Source organism: Antechinus flavipes, chromosome 6, assembly GCF_016432865.1.
Source record: "Antechinus flavipes isolate AdamAnt ecotype Samford, QLD, Australia chromosome 6, AdamAnt_v2, whole genome shotgun sequence".
Taxonomy (NCBI): Eukaryota; Metazoa; Chordata; class Mammalia; order Dasyuromorphia; family Dasyuridae; genus Antechinus; species Antechinus flavipes.
Window position 1 is genome coordinate 255,151,327 of NC_067403.1, and position 17,497 is coordinate 255,168,823.

A 17,497-nucleotide genomic window follows, 5' to 3' on the forward strand; every position below is an offset into this window, starting at 1 on the left:
TTTGTAGCCCCCAGGAAGAAAGCCGGGAGAGAAAATGATCACAGAGGTCACTTCTGGAGCCAGGGAGGGATGGGATCAGGGACCCAGCGGCAAGAATGTCACTGCCTAGACCTGAATAACCTCGGGTGGGAGTCACTTTTCCTCTCAAAACCTCAGTCTTCTCTTCTGCACATGGGGATGCTGGAGCTCACCTGTCCTCATGAGACAGTATATGTACCTACGTCCGTGAGCCCAGCGGCTGAACGATTCAGCCTCCCGCCCTTCACCTGGGTGTAAAATCATGGCGGGCCCTGCAAAGTCAGCAGCCGGGAAGGGGAAACGACTGGGCCGGAGTCACACGGCGGAGTCCCTCTCTCTCCCGACCCCACTGCCCCTCACTCACCTGAGGGCGCCGGTCCTTCCCCGAGCTGGGGGGAGGCCGGCCATGGCCGTGACATCGCTCTGAAGCCCCTCGGGGTGGGGGCAGCAGCTTCCCAGACTCCCCCCCTCTCCCCCGTGCCCACCGCCCCGGCCCAAACTGACCTGGGTGGTGCTGTCCCGAAGGGTGGGGGAGCGGCCCCTCCGCGTGGTGGTGGTGGCCATGGTGGTGGTGGTCTCCATGATGGTGGTGGCCATGTCGGCCAGCAGGGTGGTGGCCGTGGTCTCCGCGCTCAGCAGCACGGACGGCCCCTCCCCCACCAGGCGCAGGTGGCCCTCGGTCCGTACGTTGGGGTCGCTCTCGGCGGCCAGGGCCAGCACCTTGAGCCCATTGTAGTAGAGGCCGGACACCTGGCCCTGGAAGGGGCGGCCCTGGTCCCGGCCCCCAATCTTGATGGCAGCCTGGCTGTTGAAGATGGTCAGCTGACGGCCTGGCGGGGGAGGGGGAAGGGGGACCACAGGACGGGGGGAGGAAGGGAGTAGGAGCAGGAGACAGAGGCCGAAGTGGAGGGGAGAGAGAGGGAGGATGAAAGGAGGCGAGGGGGCAGCAAGTGGGCAGGGGGGACAGGAGGGGAGAGGGGCGTGGGGCGGTAGAAAGGGGGATGGCAGAGGGGATGGCAGGGGCAGAGGGAAACAAGAGGCGGCGGGATGGCAGGGGCGGAGGACACAGGGAAAAGCAGGGGAAAGGGCAGGAGGTGGGGTGGGCAGGGAGACCAGGGGCAGGGCCAAGGACAAACAACCGAAGGGAAAATCCTCGTCAGCTCCGGCCCTGCCCCTGCCTTGAGCCGAGCCACAGGGTCCCCGGGCAGGGGCCCCCGCACACACACGGCCCGACTTGGAGGCGGGCTCTCACCCCCGGCTCGTCCCCCGCCCCTCCTGGCTCACGCTGCCTCTCCTGACCCCCCATGTCTTCTCGCTCCCTGGCTGGCGCCCTCTCCTTCCTCCCCCAGCAGTCAGGACCCCAGCTCGGCCTCAAAGGGCAGAGAGGAAGAGGTGGGAGCCCCTCGGAGCCCCTCAGCCCAGCCCTCAGTCTACAAACGAGGGAACTGAGGCCCAGAGAAGTCTCTGCCCTCCCCCCTACATCAGGCCCCTCTGGGCCCTGGGGACCCTCCCAAGGAGCAGAACCGGGAGAAGCAGAGAGGGAGCAAGAGTAGCTCAGAGAGAGACAAAACAGGAAAAGAGAAGGAGGGGAAAGGGAAGGAAAGGAGGAGAAAGAACGAGCGGGAGAGAAGGGGGCAGGGCCAGAGACACGGAGACACACAGAGACAGAGAACAGAGAGACACAGAGAGAGAGAACAGAGAGACACAGAGAGATACAGAGACAGAGAGAGAGACAGATGGAGATGCAGAAACAAAAATAGAAAGACAAAGATAGACACGCACACAAAGACAAAGAGAAACAGAGACAGAGACAAAGAGACAGAGAACAGAGAGAGACAGAGATACAGGGAGACAGAGAGAGACAGACATATGGAAACAGAGCAGATACAGAGACAGAGATGGACACAGAGAGGGAGAGACAGAGACAGAGAAAGATACAGAGATGGAGATTCAGAGACAAAGAAATAGAAAGACAAAGATAGACACAAAGCCAGAAATAGGGACAAAGAGAATGAAACACGCACAGAAACAGCAAAGATACACAGACAAAAAGAGATGGACACCAGAGGGAGAGACAGAGAGAGACAGAGACACACAGAGACACCCAGAGAGAGCCTGGCAGCAGATGGACAAGGGGAGTGAGAGCCCCCCCGCCCCCATCCCTCCTCCTCTGAGCCTTCTCTCTCCCTCTCGCTCCCTCCTTTCCCCACAGGGAGGAGGCCGTGCGCCTGCCTCCCTCATCCCACGGGCCCGGGGCCGGGGGGAGCAGGGCCTCTGCCCCCCCAGATGGAAGCCAAGCACCGACACGGATAAACGTTAAAGGGACCTCACTTTGCTGGCAGCCAAAGGCTCCGCTTTGCTCGCTGGGCCCCGGCTGGCCGGGCGCACCCCAGAATTCGCACCGGGGCCGGCTGTTTTGGTTGGTTTTGCTTTTTAACTGATCTGGGGGTCGGTTTAACCCTCTGAGTTTGCTGCGTTTTGTCATTTGGTTTTTAGAAAATCATTTTAATTGTGTTTAAGCTTAGGTTTAAGTCTGGTTTGGGGGGGTGGTTTGAGGGGGGGCGCTGGAGGTGGGGCATATCTTTGGGCCCCCTTCTCCCCCAGTCCTTCAGCTCCTGCGCAGGGGGCGGTTTAAGTCCTGGCTTAGCCCTCGTTTAGCCTCTGGTTTAGCTTCTCTTTAAAGATCTGGTTTAGTGTTAGGGTGTCTGCTAGCCCGCCCCACCCCCCAGGGGTCCTGGGCTGAGGCTGGACCAACTTGTGACCGGCTGCTGGTTGTCCCTGCTCGAGCCTCCTGGGGCCAGTTCCCCCCTCCCCCCCGAGCTGTTTGTCCCCCCGCCTTCCTCAGTCTCCTAGCACGCTCACCCAGGGCCCAAAGCCCTTCTCCCGCCATCCTGGGGGCATCCTGGTGCCAGGCCTGCGGGCAGAGGTCCCGGGGTTAGCTCAGCGCTGCCCCCCACGGCCTCCCCCCGGGCTCAGCTGTGCTCAGGAAAGCACCCTGTGATTGCCCACTTTCTCTCCCCTATTTCTCTCCCATCACTTTGGGTGGGACTCTATTCCCCCCAGTCTGCCCCGTGGGCGCCCAATCGAGCTCCCCAGCTGATGCCCCTTAATCCTGGCTCCCAGGTCAGCAAGGTGCTTCCCCCAAGCTCAGTGCAGCGCTGTCGCCCCATTTCACAGATAAGAACACTGAGATTCAGAGTCCTTGTCTGGGCTGAAGGCCGGCTAACAGCGCTTCCTCCCCAGCATTCCCTCCACCAGGTCAGAGCCATCTCGCCCAGAACCCCCGAGAGGGGCTGGGGGCCCAGGTTACTCTCTCTGCCTCCACGGCTGCTCGGCAAGGAGACCCCGGGGGCCCTCAGATCATCCTCTAACAGGCAGGGAAACAGACCCAGCCAAGCTGAGAGATTTGCTCAGGCGGGCACAGCGGGCAAGGATCTGGGCTCCGAACACAGATCCTTCTGATTCGCATGCAGTCTCTGTCCCCTCGGAGCCGGCTCCCGGCGGGGGGAGAGCTTCCCTCACACTGCGGGCCCTTCCTTCCTTTCCTTCTCGAGGGTCCCCTCGGGTCACAAGCCGGCCCAGCCTCGGCCCGGGCTCTCTCGGCCGCTGATTCCGGGACGGGGGGTGGCTGACGGAGAGGGGGCCCTGGGGCCCTGGGCGAAGCTGCCCGAGCCCCAGCTGTGCCCCCGGCACACTCCTCAAAGGGTTAAAGCTTGCCCAGCTGGAGAGCATCGGCCCAATGGGGGCTCAGTGGCTTTTAGTGGTCTGTTACAGTCCCTTTAACTTTTGGTCCTGCTGTGGGTTTATCACGTCTGGTTATCGGCATGTTTAGTCCCCACCTGGGGGTCAGGAAGTGACGGGGGTTTAGTCTGGGGGGGTCCCCAGTGAACATTTAAAAGCAGAGTTATCAGCTGGTTAAGTGGACTTTTAGCAGCTCTACCTCCCCCTCGAGTTTAGCCTTAAAGGTACAGAGCTCGCCCTGCCCCGCGCGGGGACTTGAAGGGTGGGAAGGGGAATCACAGAATGGCCTGACTCCCCCCCGGGCCCCCGGTTCTGTCTGCGGCCGGAAGCCTCCTCCCGCCCAGCTCCGGGAAGGGTCCCTGCCCTCCTGCAAAGCTCCCTTGTCCTTTCCCCTCTTGGGACCACCTTCCTACGCCTGAGGGGGCCGAGGGGGCCGGGGCCTTCCCAGGCTACGGGTGCAAAGGCAGCAGCTCCTGGGCTTCTCTGGCCCCAGTCATCTGGCAAGCACTTTCTCTGTGCCAGTCACAGGCCCTACCCTTTCTCCTCCTCCTCCTCCCCCATCCTGCCGTCCTTTCTCTCCTTCCAACCCTCTGCTCCTTCCCTCCCATCTCTCTCCATTCCCGGGTCTTCTCCACTCCCCCCATCACAACCTGGCTCCTGAGCATCCCTGCCATCACTTTTCCCATAAACACCTTGCTCTGCTACGTTCTGTCCCTCCCGGAGGATCCTGCTGCCCCTGGGCCCCCCACTGCCTACAGGCTTCCAGAATCTCCGCGTTCAGGGATGAGGGATTCTCTACACTTTAACCTCCCCTTTGGGGTCCCCTTGTGACTGGCTGCGGGATGTCGGCAGCGTGAGGAGACCAACGGCGGCCTCCCCGTGCCGGGGAAGAGCTCCGGGTTCTCCGGGAAGCCTCCTGGGGCCCTCCCCGACCCGACACGGCCCCAGACGGGAGGAAGCCCGGGGGGTCATCGGCCACTCTGTCCTTCTCTGGGGAGGGGGGGGAAGAGAGAGCTCTGCACCGTTAAGAATGTGATTTTAAGTTAATTAATTAATTCTGGTTAATTACCTTTGTCGAGCAGCCACTCATCTACTACTCGACCAAGCCGGTAGGGGATTCTCTGTCTAGCAATCGCCAGCCGTTCGTTATCAAAGTTTCCTTGGAAAAGTTTAGAGAGACAGTAGTTTTCTCAGACACGACGAAGTCCCAGTGAATTAAAAGAGTCAATTATTCAGAACTCAGGAGAATCGGAGTAAGCGGCGGCGGCCGGCGGCATCCAACCGCCAGGGGTGGCGGGGACAGACCCCACGGAAAAAACGAGAGGCCGGGGTTCTGTATCCCTCACCTCCCGGCCACCTCCCTGGATCTCCCCCCGAGGCCCTCCCGGGACCCTGGGCGGACGACCCAAACCGAACATTCGGAAGGAAAGAAAGCCAAGAAACCCCAAGGAGAAGGGGAGCCGGAAGGTCAAAAGTCAGAGGTTAAACAGATTTAGAGGATGCCCGGATCTTTGGATCTAGGCGCTGCCCCCAGAAGAGTGGGGGGCTGGGGCGGGGATGGGGTGTTTAGCGGCTTTAGGTTGGGGGCAGGGGCGGCAGGCAGCCCCGGCCCAGCTGGTTACTGCGTTTAGAGTGGGGTTTAGTAGGGGGAGGGTTAAGCGAGATTTATGCGGCATTTAAGGGGGGGCACCCGGCACACAAGTTTACAGTGGGGTGGGGGGTTATTTCCTCCTCACACCCCAAGGCTCACAGACAGCCCAAGGCCCAGCTTCCCCTGGGGTCCCTGAGCCTGCTCTCCTCACATCCACTTCCCTCCCGTCATCCACAAAATCCACCAACGGCTCCGTGCCCCTTTCTCAGTCTCCCCTTTTTTCCCTCTTATTTCCTTCCCAACCAAACAGGGACAAGGCCCTGTCCCCTGGGGTATAATTACACGTGGTATAAGTCACTCCATTCCCCAGCCCAGCGCTGCTGCCCAGACCCCCACATGCCCCATTCTTTCCCCCAGTCTCTCCCCTCCCCGGCTGCCCTCCAGTGCTCACTTCCCAGCTCCTCCCCGGCTGCCCTCCAGCCTTCCCTCTTCCCAGCTCTCCTTTTCCCATCTTAATCTCCCGATTTCTCCGCTCTCCTTCCTTCCTCCCCAGCCTCACACCACCCGCTGAGCTCCCAGCAGCCCTCCTCCTCGCCCTCCTCCCCACGTGACTATTCCCTCTTCCCTCCCAGCCGTTCTCCCGGCCTCTCTTTACCCCTCTCTCCAGCTGTCTCCCCTCTAATTTCCCAAGCCTTCGTCCCTCTCCCCTTGCCGCTTCCTAAGAGTCAGCTCCCCATCTGCAGAGCACACCTGTTCTCCCTACCTCTCTCTCCTACCTCTCCCTGAGGAGGACGGAAGGGGGAGGAGCCCCTTGGGAATGAGAGAGAGTCCCGAGAGTGGGGGCGGGGACACAGAGAGCCATCGGTGGGCCGACCTTGGGGGTTCTGGTCAGTGAGTGTCAGTCAATCAGTCTTTACAAGCACCTACTATGTGCCAGCTCTCTGCCCTCCAGGGGTGAGTGTGTCTGTCAATCGTGTCGGAGGACGTTCGTCGCTGGGCCCGTGTGTTCGAGGACATTTGTCAGCGTGCGAGCCTGTGTCTGAAGGCGTTTGTCAGCGAGTGTGTCTCAGGGAGCTCATCTCCAAGGCCGTGGGTCCCTCCTGCTCCCGGGCGGCCCCCCCAGCCTCAGGGCCCCTCCCGGCTGCACGGATGGGGTCTCTGTGGGCCCGAGGCACGACGGGAGCTCCCCGACCCTCCCAGGCCCAGCTCCTCCAGAGCCAAGCCCTGCCCCAGTTCTATGTGTGTGAGGGCATGTGCTCGCTCGGGCTCCCGGCTCACTTGTGCATAACCATCATGCATTGCCACATGGGTGTCCATGTGCCCAGGTGGGGGGGGTGACTCCCACTGAGAGATGGAGGAAAAGATCGGGGATGGCAGCTGCCTTTTGCAGGAGGGAGAAGGGAGAGTCAGGAAATGGCAACTGCCCCCCCCCAGTATATGGGAAGGGAAGTGGACCCTCGGCAAGAAGTGCTGTGGGCTGGGGGAGGCGGGACCCCCAACAAAGATGGCCAAGCGAAGGGCCTTTGGCAAAAATCTCATCTGACAGCCCTGGGAGGCAGGGGTCGTTCCCATTTTACAGGTGGGGAAACAGAGGCAGACGCCCCCTAATATGTAAGTGCTGGGAGCTAGCATCGGCCCTCAGGTCTGAGTCCGGTCTGAGAGCTCTATCCATGGTGCTACCGAGCGGCCTCCGACACCGGGCCATGGGGGCACACCATCCCATAGATGTGTTCTGTGGGTGCACACACATGCACACGTATGCAGCAGTCGTTTAATAAGTGCTGGTTGAATGAGTAAAGCCTGATTTTCACAAGATGTCTACCTTCTGGGGGGAGGGGGGGTGCTGTGTCCTTCCAACTGTTGGAACTTAAGTCTGCACACGGTCAGCGAAAGGAGGCTCCGGGTGCCCCCAGGGCCAGGCCGAGGGGAGCCTTTCCCGCAGCTTCCCATTGTCAGCGCCATTCAGGAGAACGGCAGTCCCTGAGGGCAGGACTTGGGGGCTGACTCTGGGGGCTGGGGGGCGGGGAGGGGAGGGGGGGGCGGACCAAACTCAAGGAACTGCGCCCGACCTCTCTCTGACGTTCCCTTCCCGACAATCCCTCCGCCAGTCCCGAGCCGGACATCGCGGACAGCGTCAGTCTCGTTTTGCGCTGAGGCCCAGGATCACACAGCTCGTGTCTGGGGCAGCACTGGAACCCAGGCCCCGGGGCACTCCCAGTCTAACCTTCTCCGCCGGGGAGGAGGGGCGCTTTGCCAGTCGCTGCTTTCCCTTGGCCGTCACAGCCGGGATCCCTCCGCTCCAAGTGGGTGTCAGGCTCCGGGCCCGCCCCTCCCCCCGCGGCGGATGGGTCTGTTGGACCGGAGTGTTGCGGCCGGGAGGGGGGGGCGTACCCGGAGCCCCGGTGCGCGCGGCCCCACGTGGGAGCGAGTCCGGGCTCCCGGCCGCAGGCGTATCTGGGCCCGTCCCCAGGTGTCGCGCCGGCTGTCGGGCCCCTCCCTCCGAGGCTCCAGCACCGAGTCCCCGCTGCAGCTCCGGGTGCGAGTGTGAGTGTGAATGAGTGTCTGTGTGTGAGTGTCTGCCTCTCACTCTGTTCTGTCTCTGTCTGTCTCTCAGTTTCTTTTGATGACTCTCAGTCTCTGTCTCTCTGTTTCTCTCACAGTCTTTCTGCTCTTTCTGTCTCTGTCTCCCTCTCACTATCTCTCTCTCTGTCTCTGTCTGTTTCTCTCTTTCTCTATGTCTCTCTCTCTGTCTCTTTTTCTCTATGTCTCTCTCTCTGTCTGTTTCTCTCTTTCTCTGTCTCTGTCTCTCTCTTTCTCTATGTCTCTCTCTGTCTCTGTCTCTCTTTCTCTATGTCTCTCTGTCTCTGTCTCTGTCTCTCTCTGTCTGTCTCTCTCTTTCTCTTTGTCTCTGTCTTTCTCTCTGTCTGTTTCTCTCTTTCTCTGTCTCTCTCTCTGTCTCTGTCTCTCTCTTTCTCTATGTCTCTCTTTCTGTCTCTGTCTGTCTCTCTCTGTATCGCTCTGTCTCTCTCTCCCGCCCTTTTCTCTCTCCCTCTCTCTCCTTGAACGTGTTTCCCGGCTCCCCCGTCTCTGTATCACTATCTCCCTTTATCTCTCTTTTCTCCCTCCGGTGTCTCAATGTCTGTTTCCATATCTCTCCATCTCTCCTCTGCCTTTTCTTCACCCCCTCCCCCCACCCCCGTGTCCCTGGCTTTTCTCTCTCTTTCTGGCTGACAGCATCAGAGAATTCAGGCCGGAAGGGACCCAGAGGTAATTTAACTCCACCCACTCACTTGCCAGGAGGGGACGGGAGCTGAGAGGGAGCTGAGCCTTCCTATGGCCCCCGGGTGCCAGAGACAGTGGGACTGGCTGGGCGGGATTCGAACTCAAAGCTCCTGCCTCCAGAGTCCTGCTCTCCTCCGGTGAAATCTATTCTCCCGCCCTCCCTCATCCATCTTCTAGTGCTTGAGATTTCTGTACCTCCCGTTGGGGGCAGGTCTTTTTCCGTGGCTGCTTCTCTGTGCCCCTGCCCCCTCTTCTTCCCTCTCCCTTTCCTCCCTGTCGTCTCTGACTCTGTCCCTCTCTTTCTCCCTCTCTATCTCTCTCCCTTCTCCCTCCCTTTCTCTGCCTCTGTCTCCCCCTGTCTCTCTCCCCTTCATTGTTCCCTCGTCTCTTGTCTCTGCTCTGTCTCTCCTAGACCAGCCCCGAGGCTCCATGGGTATCTGTCTCTCCCCATCTCTCCGTCTCCCCCCTCTCTTTCTAAGGCCAGTGCCCAGCATCAGTTTGTCAATGAGACCGCCCCCAGCCTTCTGCTGGCCTACCTATAGCCCCCCCCACCTCCCCTCCTTCTCTGGCCTTCCCTCCCGCCCCCAACTTTAGCCCCGATCTCGGCCTTTCTGCTTCCCCACGCCAGTAAGAAGTGCGGCTCGCCCTGGCCCAGCACTTCAAGGTCTGAGAGTAATTTCAGCTGAGCCTCACAACGCCCCTAAGATGGAGGGACTAAAGAGACTTATCCCCATTTTCCAGATGACAAACTGAGGTTCGGAGAAGTTACGTACTTTCCGCATGTCCCACACAGCTGGGAAGTGCCAGAGCACATCTCTCCTGACTTTTCACCATGCTAGGCATTTCCCCAAGCTCCCCGTACCCAACCCCAAGCCCTCCTTATTACCTCGCTCCCTTGTCTTAGCCCCGCCTCGCCCTCCTCCTCCTCCCCCACGTCCCCCACACTCGCTCCCTAGTGCCACCTACCTGCTGGGTAGCGCTCGTTCACTGGCCAGCTGTCCACTTGCAGGGTGGCGTTGCCCCCGCTCCGGGTGAAGCGCACCACGTGGTACTTGCCGTCGCTCACGATGGCGTTGGGCTCATCGATGGCGATGTCGTCAGTACCCACGTTAAAGATCACCCCCACGGTGCCCTGGTCCTGGTGGCCAGAAGGCAGGGGTTAATATCCAGGAGAGGCAGCTGGGTGTGAGGGGGGAGGGTCAAGCCAGCCATTCTTCTACCCTTCCATTCATCCACCTTCCCATCCACTCATCCCTCTATCCATCCATCCACCCTTCCATCCATCCATTCATCCACCCTTCCATCCATCCATCCATCCATCCATCCACCCTGCCATCCATCCATCCATCCACCCTTCCATCCATCCTTCCATCCATCCATCATCCATCCACCCTGCCATCCATCCATCCATCCATCTACCCTGCCATCCATCCATCCATTCATCCATCCTTCCATCCATCCATCCATCCACCCTTCCATCCTTCTATCCATCCACTCTTCCATCCATCCATCCATCCATCCTTCCATCATCCAGGCACTCCAGTGGCAGCCACTCCAATATAATGGAAAGAATCAAGTCCTGAGTTCACGTCCTCCTGACTCTAGCCCTCACTACCTGTGTGACTATGGCTAATTCCCTTAATTTCTCAAGCCAATGAACAATGACCTTGTGCCCCCAGCGCCCAACTTGTCCACCATGGGGAAAGCATCTTATAGATGGGAAAGTTCCAGGGACAAAGGGCAGTCACCCCTCCCTCCCACCTGGCAGGTGATGGGGCTACGAGAACACGCTATTTCCAGTATAACCATCAGGCTCGTTGATGGCCACACGCTAGCAAAGGGGATTCTGTTGGCAAAGGGCTTTGCAAAGCACCACGGTCACATTGGCTCTTGTTCTCCTCATGGAAACACTCACTGTCTTATGGTTTCTCTTCATTACAAAGAAGGTTCCACCTGAAGAGATGATGAAAAATGGCTATTTCCTAACAGGGTCGTGATACGAAAGTCAAATAAAACCCTTTTTCCAGAAGAGACGGGAGATCACTAACATTCAGCAAAGGCTACTGGGAAATCCTGGAGGTGGCTCTTTATCTGGGCGGCCCCTTCCTCATATGTCCTGCAGACACTTAATGGAGGTTAGCTGGATTGGTGTTTGCTGGCCAGGGTCGCGGGAGGTGGGAGGGGCTGAGACCCCCTCCCTCTCTTAGTCCTCCATCCTCCCAGAGCTCTCGGGAGGAGAGCCCCGGCGTGGGGGTGTCAGGTAGGGAGGAACCACTTTGCTCTCCTGGCAGTTTCCAGGCCCCTAACTAGGTCACTGCTCTGCAGGGGGAGGTAGGAAAGCTGTGTGTGAGCTCCCCCATTCCCAGGGGAGCGTGGGCTGTGGGTGGGTCCGTGTGTGCGTTTGGTGGGGGGCTGGGGGACGTCTGGGATGGACAAACGGGCTTGACGAATAACCCGATACAGGTGAGATCCCACTCACTTCCCAGGGAAGGGGACGCTGACGTGGGAGTGGGGGACTCTTCCCTGGGGTGGGGGGCAAGGGGGCAGCGGGAGCCCCGGTAGGCTCCAGCAGAGGAGTGCCCGAGGCTCCCGGAGCCCCAGAGAGAGCCCCCTTCCCAAGCCAAGCTCCTAAATGTAACCCAGTCTAGGATGGAGCCGGGCCCTGCCGACAAATCACAACTACCTGCTTGCCTAGAGCTCGGCCCTCTGACTCCCTCTGCTCGTCTCCCCTTTGCTCCCGGCTCTCCATCTCCCAAGCACCCCCAACCCTCTGGGACAACCCCCAGCCGTGACGCTGGCGCAGCCTCCATCACCTCACACTGAACTACTGCAATGGCTGCGGGGGAGGGGGGATCTGCCTGCCTTCCCTCCCCCCCCCACTCCTGTCCAGCTTCCCCTGGGCCACCAGAGTCATCTCCACGGCTCTCCTATCCAATAAAGGCCAGGGACTCCCTCATCTCCGGGATCACCCAGAGCCTCCTCTGCTTGAAGTCCCTCCTATCCCAGAGCCTCCTCCATGTCCAGGCTTCTCCCCATCCCTGGTCCTCCGGAATACAGTGACACTGGGGACTCCTTGCCTCAGCACCCGCCTGCAAACACTCTCGGCCGCCCCATCCCTGCGACTGCCCCCCTCCGGCTTCCTTGGCTTTCTCCAAGGGCTGGTTCGACCCCACCTTCTCCAGGCCTTCCCTGGCCTCCTATCTGAGGCTATCTCTAGTTTCTTCTGTGTGCGAGTGACCTCCCTGTTTGCATGTTGTCACCCCATTAATCAGGCTGGGAGCTCTTTGAAAGCAGGGACCCTTTCCCCCCTCTTTTCTTTGTCTCTTTCTTTTTCTGTTTCTCTTTCACCCTTTCTCTCTTTCTTTCCTTCCTTTCTTTTCTTCCTTCCTTCCTTTCTCTTTCTTTTTCTTCCTTCCTTTCTTTTTTCTTTCTTCCTTTTTCTTTCTTTTTTCTCTTTCTCTCTCCTCTCTCTCTCTCTCTCTCTCTCTCACACACACACACACACACACACACACACACACACTTAGTACAGTGCCTAGCTCATGGTAGGTGCTTAATACATATTTGATTGACTGATTCTCCCCTGAGTGTGAGGGGTGCACCCAGCACCCCCCAGCAGCACACTAGAGACAGTCATCCACATCCATTGACCCCAAGAGCACCCCAACACTGACTCTCCACGCCTGGCCGTGGCTCCCTTTTCTCCCAGCCACATTACTCTAGCTCCCAATCTTTTTCTGCAGAAGAGGAAAAGCACCAAGATCAGTCGGGCCTGAGACTCTTCTCAGGGGGACAGAGGGAGATTCAGGCCCGACTGGCCCACCTGATGCCCGACGCCCACCGCTAGCCCTCCCCTCCCTGGGCCTTAACCTCTTCACCAGCCAGCCCCAGAAGCGAGACCATTTTCTTCAGACCCCTTAAGACTAGGGATGTCGGCTAATGACTTCCTTAAGTGCTGTGGACTGCAGGGGGAGAAGCCCGAGATTTGAAGTCAAAGGATCTGAATTTGAGTCCTGGGTTCTGCTCCTCACTAGCCTTGTAAGTTCAGAGAAGCTATTTCCTCTCTGGGCCTCAGTTTCCCCATCCATAAAAGGAAGAGGATTAGACTAGATCACCCAGGATCTTTTCCAGTTCTAAAACCCATGGCTCTTTCACACGTCTGCTGAGCACTGAATTAAAATGCCCAGAGATAAACTGAGTCAGGGGCAGAGGGGACTGGGCTCACAGTCAGGAAAACCGGAATTCAAATCTTGTCTCTGCTACTGAGCCATCTTGTGCACCTAAGGCTCCTGAAAGCTCAGTTTCCCTGGCTGTAAAATGGATCGTGCTAACAGTGCTATTCCCTGTAGTGATGGTGAGGAGCAAAGGGGATTGTGTTGGCAAAGGGCTCTGCAAAGCACCACGGTCACATCGGCTCTTGTTCTCCTCTCGGAAATAAATCATGAAGACATACGGAGCCTTTGGACTTCACCAGGCGCTTCTGAGTTTCTTAGTCACTGTGGCAAATTTAAATAATGACGCCAAGCAAAACAAACTGGCACCTTCAAGCTGTAAGACTCGAGGAGCAAGAGTCAGAGCTGAAACTAGGGTGAGGTAAGCAGGGCATCGCCCCATTTGCTGACTGGGGCGGGGGGGAGGGTGTGCCCTTCCTCCTCCCAGTCCTCTGCGGCTGGGTGCTCCTCCGTGAGTCAGGAAGGTGGGCCCTGGGAGAGGATGAGCACAAGGGTGGGGGGAGGAGAAGGGGCCGACTGCCCCTCTACAGACATGATCAGACTGGGGAGCACTCACATTGTCCATCCTCCCCAGCCCACCCTTCAGCTAATGCTGTCCCGGGCGCCAGAATGCCCAACTACAGCTTTGGCAGGTTTGACTTATTACTTCCTTTGAATACCCAGTATTTAGTAAGTGCCTGGCATACAGATGGCACTTAATAAATGCTTATTGAACCTAGTTGTGTTGATAGATTCCACATCAGGGCTGGCTCAGCTGTCCCAGGCGCCAGAATGCCCAACTATTGCCTTGGCAGGTTTGACTTATTACTTCCCTCAAATACCCAGTATTTAGTAAGTGCCTGGCATACAGATGGCACTTAATAAATGCTTATTGAACCTGGTTGGGTTGATAGATGTGGAATCTATCAACATCAGGGCTGGCTCAGTTGTCCCAGGCACCAGAATGCCCAACTATTGCCTTGGCAGGTTTGATTTATTACTTCCCTCAAATACCCAATATTCAGTACAGTGCCTGGCATACAGGTGGCACTTCATAAATGCTTACTGCATCTGGCTGGGTTGAATTGGGTTGATAGGTTCCACATCAAGGCTGGCTCGGCCGGAAGCCGAGGGCCCCAAGGTCTCGTATCTGGGAGGGCGACAGTCACGAGTGATGGCTTTTCTAGAACCCTGGAAGGTTCCCTGGGGGTCCTGGGCCCTCACAACAACTCCCCGGACGGGTGTTACAGGGGCGGAGGGAGGCTCTGAGAGGAGAATCCCGGCCCAGGGTCCCACGGCAGCGAGCACTCGCTGCCAGCTGGGGAGGGGAGGCCGGATTCCTGGGTTCCCAGCCAGCAGCTCTGGGGGAGACAGTTCCCCTGTGCGGCTCCTGACGCGGAGTCAGTTGTCACTTCTGTTAAAGTCATTAATTCCTAATTCCCCAATTACCTCATTAGGCGGCGGTGGGGAGAGCGGGCCGCTCCTACAGCAAATAATTATGGGAGTCAAAATTAATTTGGCAAAGTGGAGCGACGCTTTATTAGAGACGTCAAATTGCTTTCCTCTTATTTCACTGCCGCCTCCCCGCTCTCCCGGAGCCGCTAATGAAGCCGTCGTGGGAGCCGATGTGTCACTGGGGGCGGGGGCCCGGGCCTCCTGTCTCCCCCAGGCGCTCTCTCCCCACTTTGGGGATGTCTCCCCTGGGCCCTCCCAGCCCCCACTCTGGGCCCAGCCCCTTCCTTCCTCTTCCATCTGTAGCCACCCAGCCCCGTCCTCTCCCAGGCCCCGCAGGCCGGCTCAGGGAGAGCCAAGGAGGCACCTGGGAAGGACTGGGGAAGAAATGCCTGTCGACTGACTGACTGACCCGTGGGGACGGACCAGGGAAATCACGTTCTACTTCAGGGCCGGGGGTTCTAGCCCTCTCATCTCTCTGAAGGACATGGCTCAGCCCCCACCAGTCCCTCGGGGAGCCCTAAGTCACATCCCAGAGCACACACAGGTCACCCACGGAAACGGAGCACACACATTCAGCAAGACACGTGGGCATTCACACGGGCACACACGAGCATGCATGGGCATTCACACATGGGCACACATGGGCATTCACACATGGGCACACATGGGCATTCACACATGGGCACACACTGGTTGGTATTCTGTCACAGAAGGATCACATCTGCAGTGGGGATTTACCACAGGAAAAGACCTACCCCCTCCTCCCACACATAGAGCTCTTTACAGACTCTCTCTCTGTCTCTTCTCTTTCTCTCTTCTCTCTGTCTGTCTCTGTCTCTCTCTTCTCTGTCTCTCTCTCTCTCTCTCTTCCTCCCCTTCCCTCCTAGACAGGCATACATGCACAAACCCACACCCACACCTGTGTCTTCTCCCAGCATCCCTCAGTTTGCCTCACGCCTCACTCTTAACTCAGCTCCTTCACCTTCATCTATATTCCCCACCCCCAGTCCTGCCCACTCGTGACCCACCAGGATCAGCTGCCACTGGCTGCCCAGTTCCACTCTGACCACAGGACCATTTTCTCTTTCTTCTCCTTCCCTACCCACCACTAACTGGCGAGGACATTGGATTATTCTGTGAGGTAGGTCAGTGTATCAGAAAGCGTACTGGACTTGGAGTAAGTAGGGTTCAAATACTGGCTCTGGCTCTTAAAAGTTTCATGACCCTGGACCTTTTCTGAGCCTCAGTTTCCTTATCTGTAAAATGGGGATAGTGCCCTAATGTACTGGTCTCAGTGGGCATAGTGAAGCTATTTCAATTGAGCTGATGTAGCTGCAAATGTCAATCTGTTGACTTCTACTACCCAAGATGCCTTGGGCAGGAAGGGGCCACTGGGAACATGGGCACAGAAGATCTATTCTCAGAACTGGGAGTCCTGAGGTTAACTGGAAGGGATTTTTTTTTTTTTTAGAAAACCTAATCCACACCCCTTCTAAAAGGGGGAGGGGAGCGGGAAGGGACTCGCTAAAGGTTTCCCAACTCCAAATCCATTGCTCCACACTGCCTCCATGCAGGCCCTGCAGGCCTTCTGCCTCGCCCAAGCCCAGACATTCTGCTCTTTGGTCCATCCGCCTTCCATCGAGCACAGGGGCCTGGAGTCTGTTCTCAGATAAAGGCAAGCAAGGAGGCCGTGAGGTCAGACGTGGACTTCAGGGCCAGAAAGGCAGGTCAGAAGCTCTTTTATAGAGAAGTAAATTGAGGCTTAGAGGGGTGAAGTGACCTCCCCAGAGTCACACAGCAATAGCCAGAGGAGGTTCTGATTTGGGGTTAAGAGAAAATATAAGAATCTCAGTGAGCTGTCCAAATAGGGGGTGCTGAAAGGACGGGGTGCTGCAACCAGCCAGACTGAGATAGAAAGGGGAAGAAGCAGAGGGAATCTCAGTGAGCTGTCCAAATGGGGGGTGCTGAAAGGACGGGGTATTGCAGCTAGCAGGGGGACTGAGATTGCAAAGGGGGAGAAGCAGAGGGAATCTCAGTGAGCTGTCCAAATGGGGGGTGCTGAAAGGACGGGGTATTGCAGCTAGCAGGGGGACAGAGATTGCAAAGGGGGAGAAGCAGAGGGAATCTTAGCTGTCCAAATAGGGGGTGCTGAAAGGATGGGGTGCTGCAGCTGGCAGTAGAATTGGGATCAGAAGGGGAGAGAAGCAGAAAAAAATCTTAGTGAGCTGTCCAAATTGGGGGTGCTGAAAGGACGGGGTGCTGCAGCCAGCAGTAGGACTTGGGAATCAATAGGCTGGTTGGAGGCCTCTAACAGTTGGTAGAATTCAAGGGTCTTATGACCATCGTGTCCAAGTCACCCATTTTACAGAAAAGTGAGGCCGAGAAGGTCCCACAGGGAGTGAGTCAGCCCCAGAGCCAGGCTCCTGGCTCCAAAGTGATTGTAGATTCAGATTAGAGCTGGAAAAGGCTGGGGGAGAGGTCTATTCTAAAGTCTTCATTTTAACAAAGGAGGAAAGTGAGGCACAGAAAAGTTCGGTGACTCCTAGAACATCGATTTAGAGCTGGAAGGATGGTCATTGATGAGCCTCCCATTTTACAGAGGAGGATACTGAGGATGGGAGGGCACTTCCTGACTCCAAGCCCAGGGCTCTGCCCACTGGCCCATGACTCCTCAGGAGGGCACCGGGCTGACAGAGCCAGGGTCCCGGCCCAGGCCTCAGGCCCCAAGTCCCGTGCCCCACCCCCATGCAGCAGTAGACATGCGGGGCTTCTCCAGGGGCATGATGGGAGGAAGGGGGGAGCCTACGTTCTGGGGGAAGGAGTCTTTGGGCCGGAGGGGGATGTGAGGAGGAAGGGAAGGGGGGCCCAGGGTCCTTACGATGTGCAACTGCAAATAGTCTCCGAGGCCAGAGGCGCTGTCCACCCGCACCAGCACGGCGCTGCGCTGGTGGGTGCTGAAGCCCACGGCCAGGCGGTCCATCCTCGTGCTGGGCCGGTCATTGGGGGGCCACGTGTAGGTGATGAGCGCCCCGCCCTTCCCAAAGATGTAGGTGGTCCCGGCTGTAGGAGAAAAGAGAGGGGGAGGGGCGGGAAGGAGACAGGGTCAGGCCAGCAGGACCAGGGGCCCTTGGGCTCTGGCGGGAGCTCGGGGGACTCAGGTTCTGTCCTCGAATGGACTTGGGGAGCTCCGTGAGAATGT

At 58.1% G+C, this 17,497-nt stretch overlaps 1 protein-coding gene across 4 annotated transcripts in view; it reads right to left on the bottom strand.

Moving 5' to 3' along the window:
• NRXN2 (neurexin 2) overlaps positions 1-17,497 on the bottom strand; it is a 153,141-nt gene that overhangs the window by 36,139 nt on the left and 99,505 nt on the right. For 3 of the 4 annotated variants that reach the window (XM_051964626.1, XM_051964628.1, XM_051964627.1), the window contains 4 exons: positions 17,177-17,358; positions 9,599-9,770; positions 4,829-4,918; positions 523-848 (listed from right to left, as the gene is read on the bottom strand). In XM_051964626.1, coding sequence (XP_051820586.1) covers positions 523-848; positions 4,829-4,918; positions 9,599-9,770; positions 17,177-17,358 — 770 coding nt within the window. The remainder of the gene's footprint in view (positions 1-522; positions 849-4,828; positions 4,919-9,598; positions 9,771-17,176; positions 17,359-17,497) is intronic. The other variant, XM_051964629.1, reaches the window with a different exon arrangement.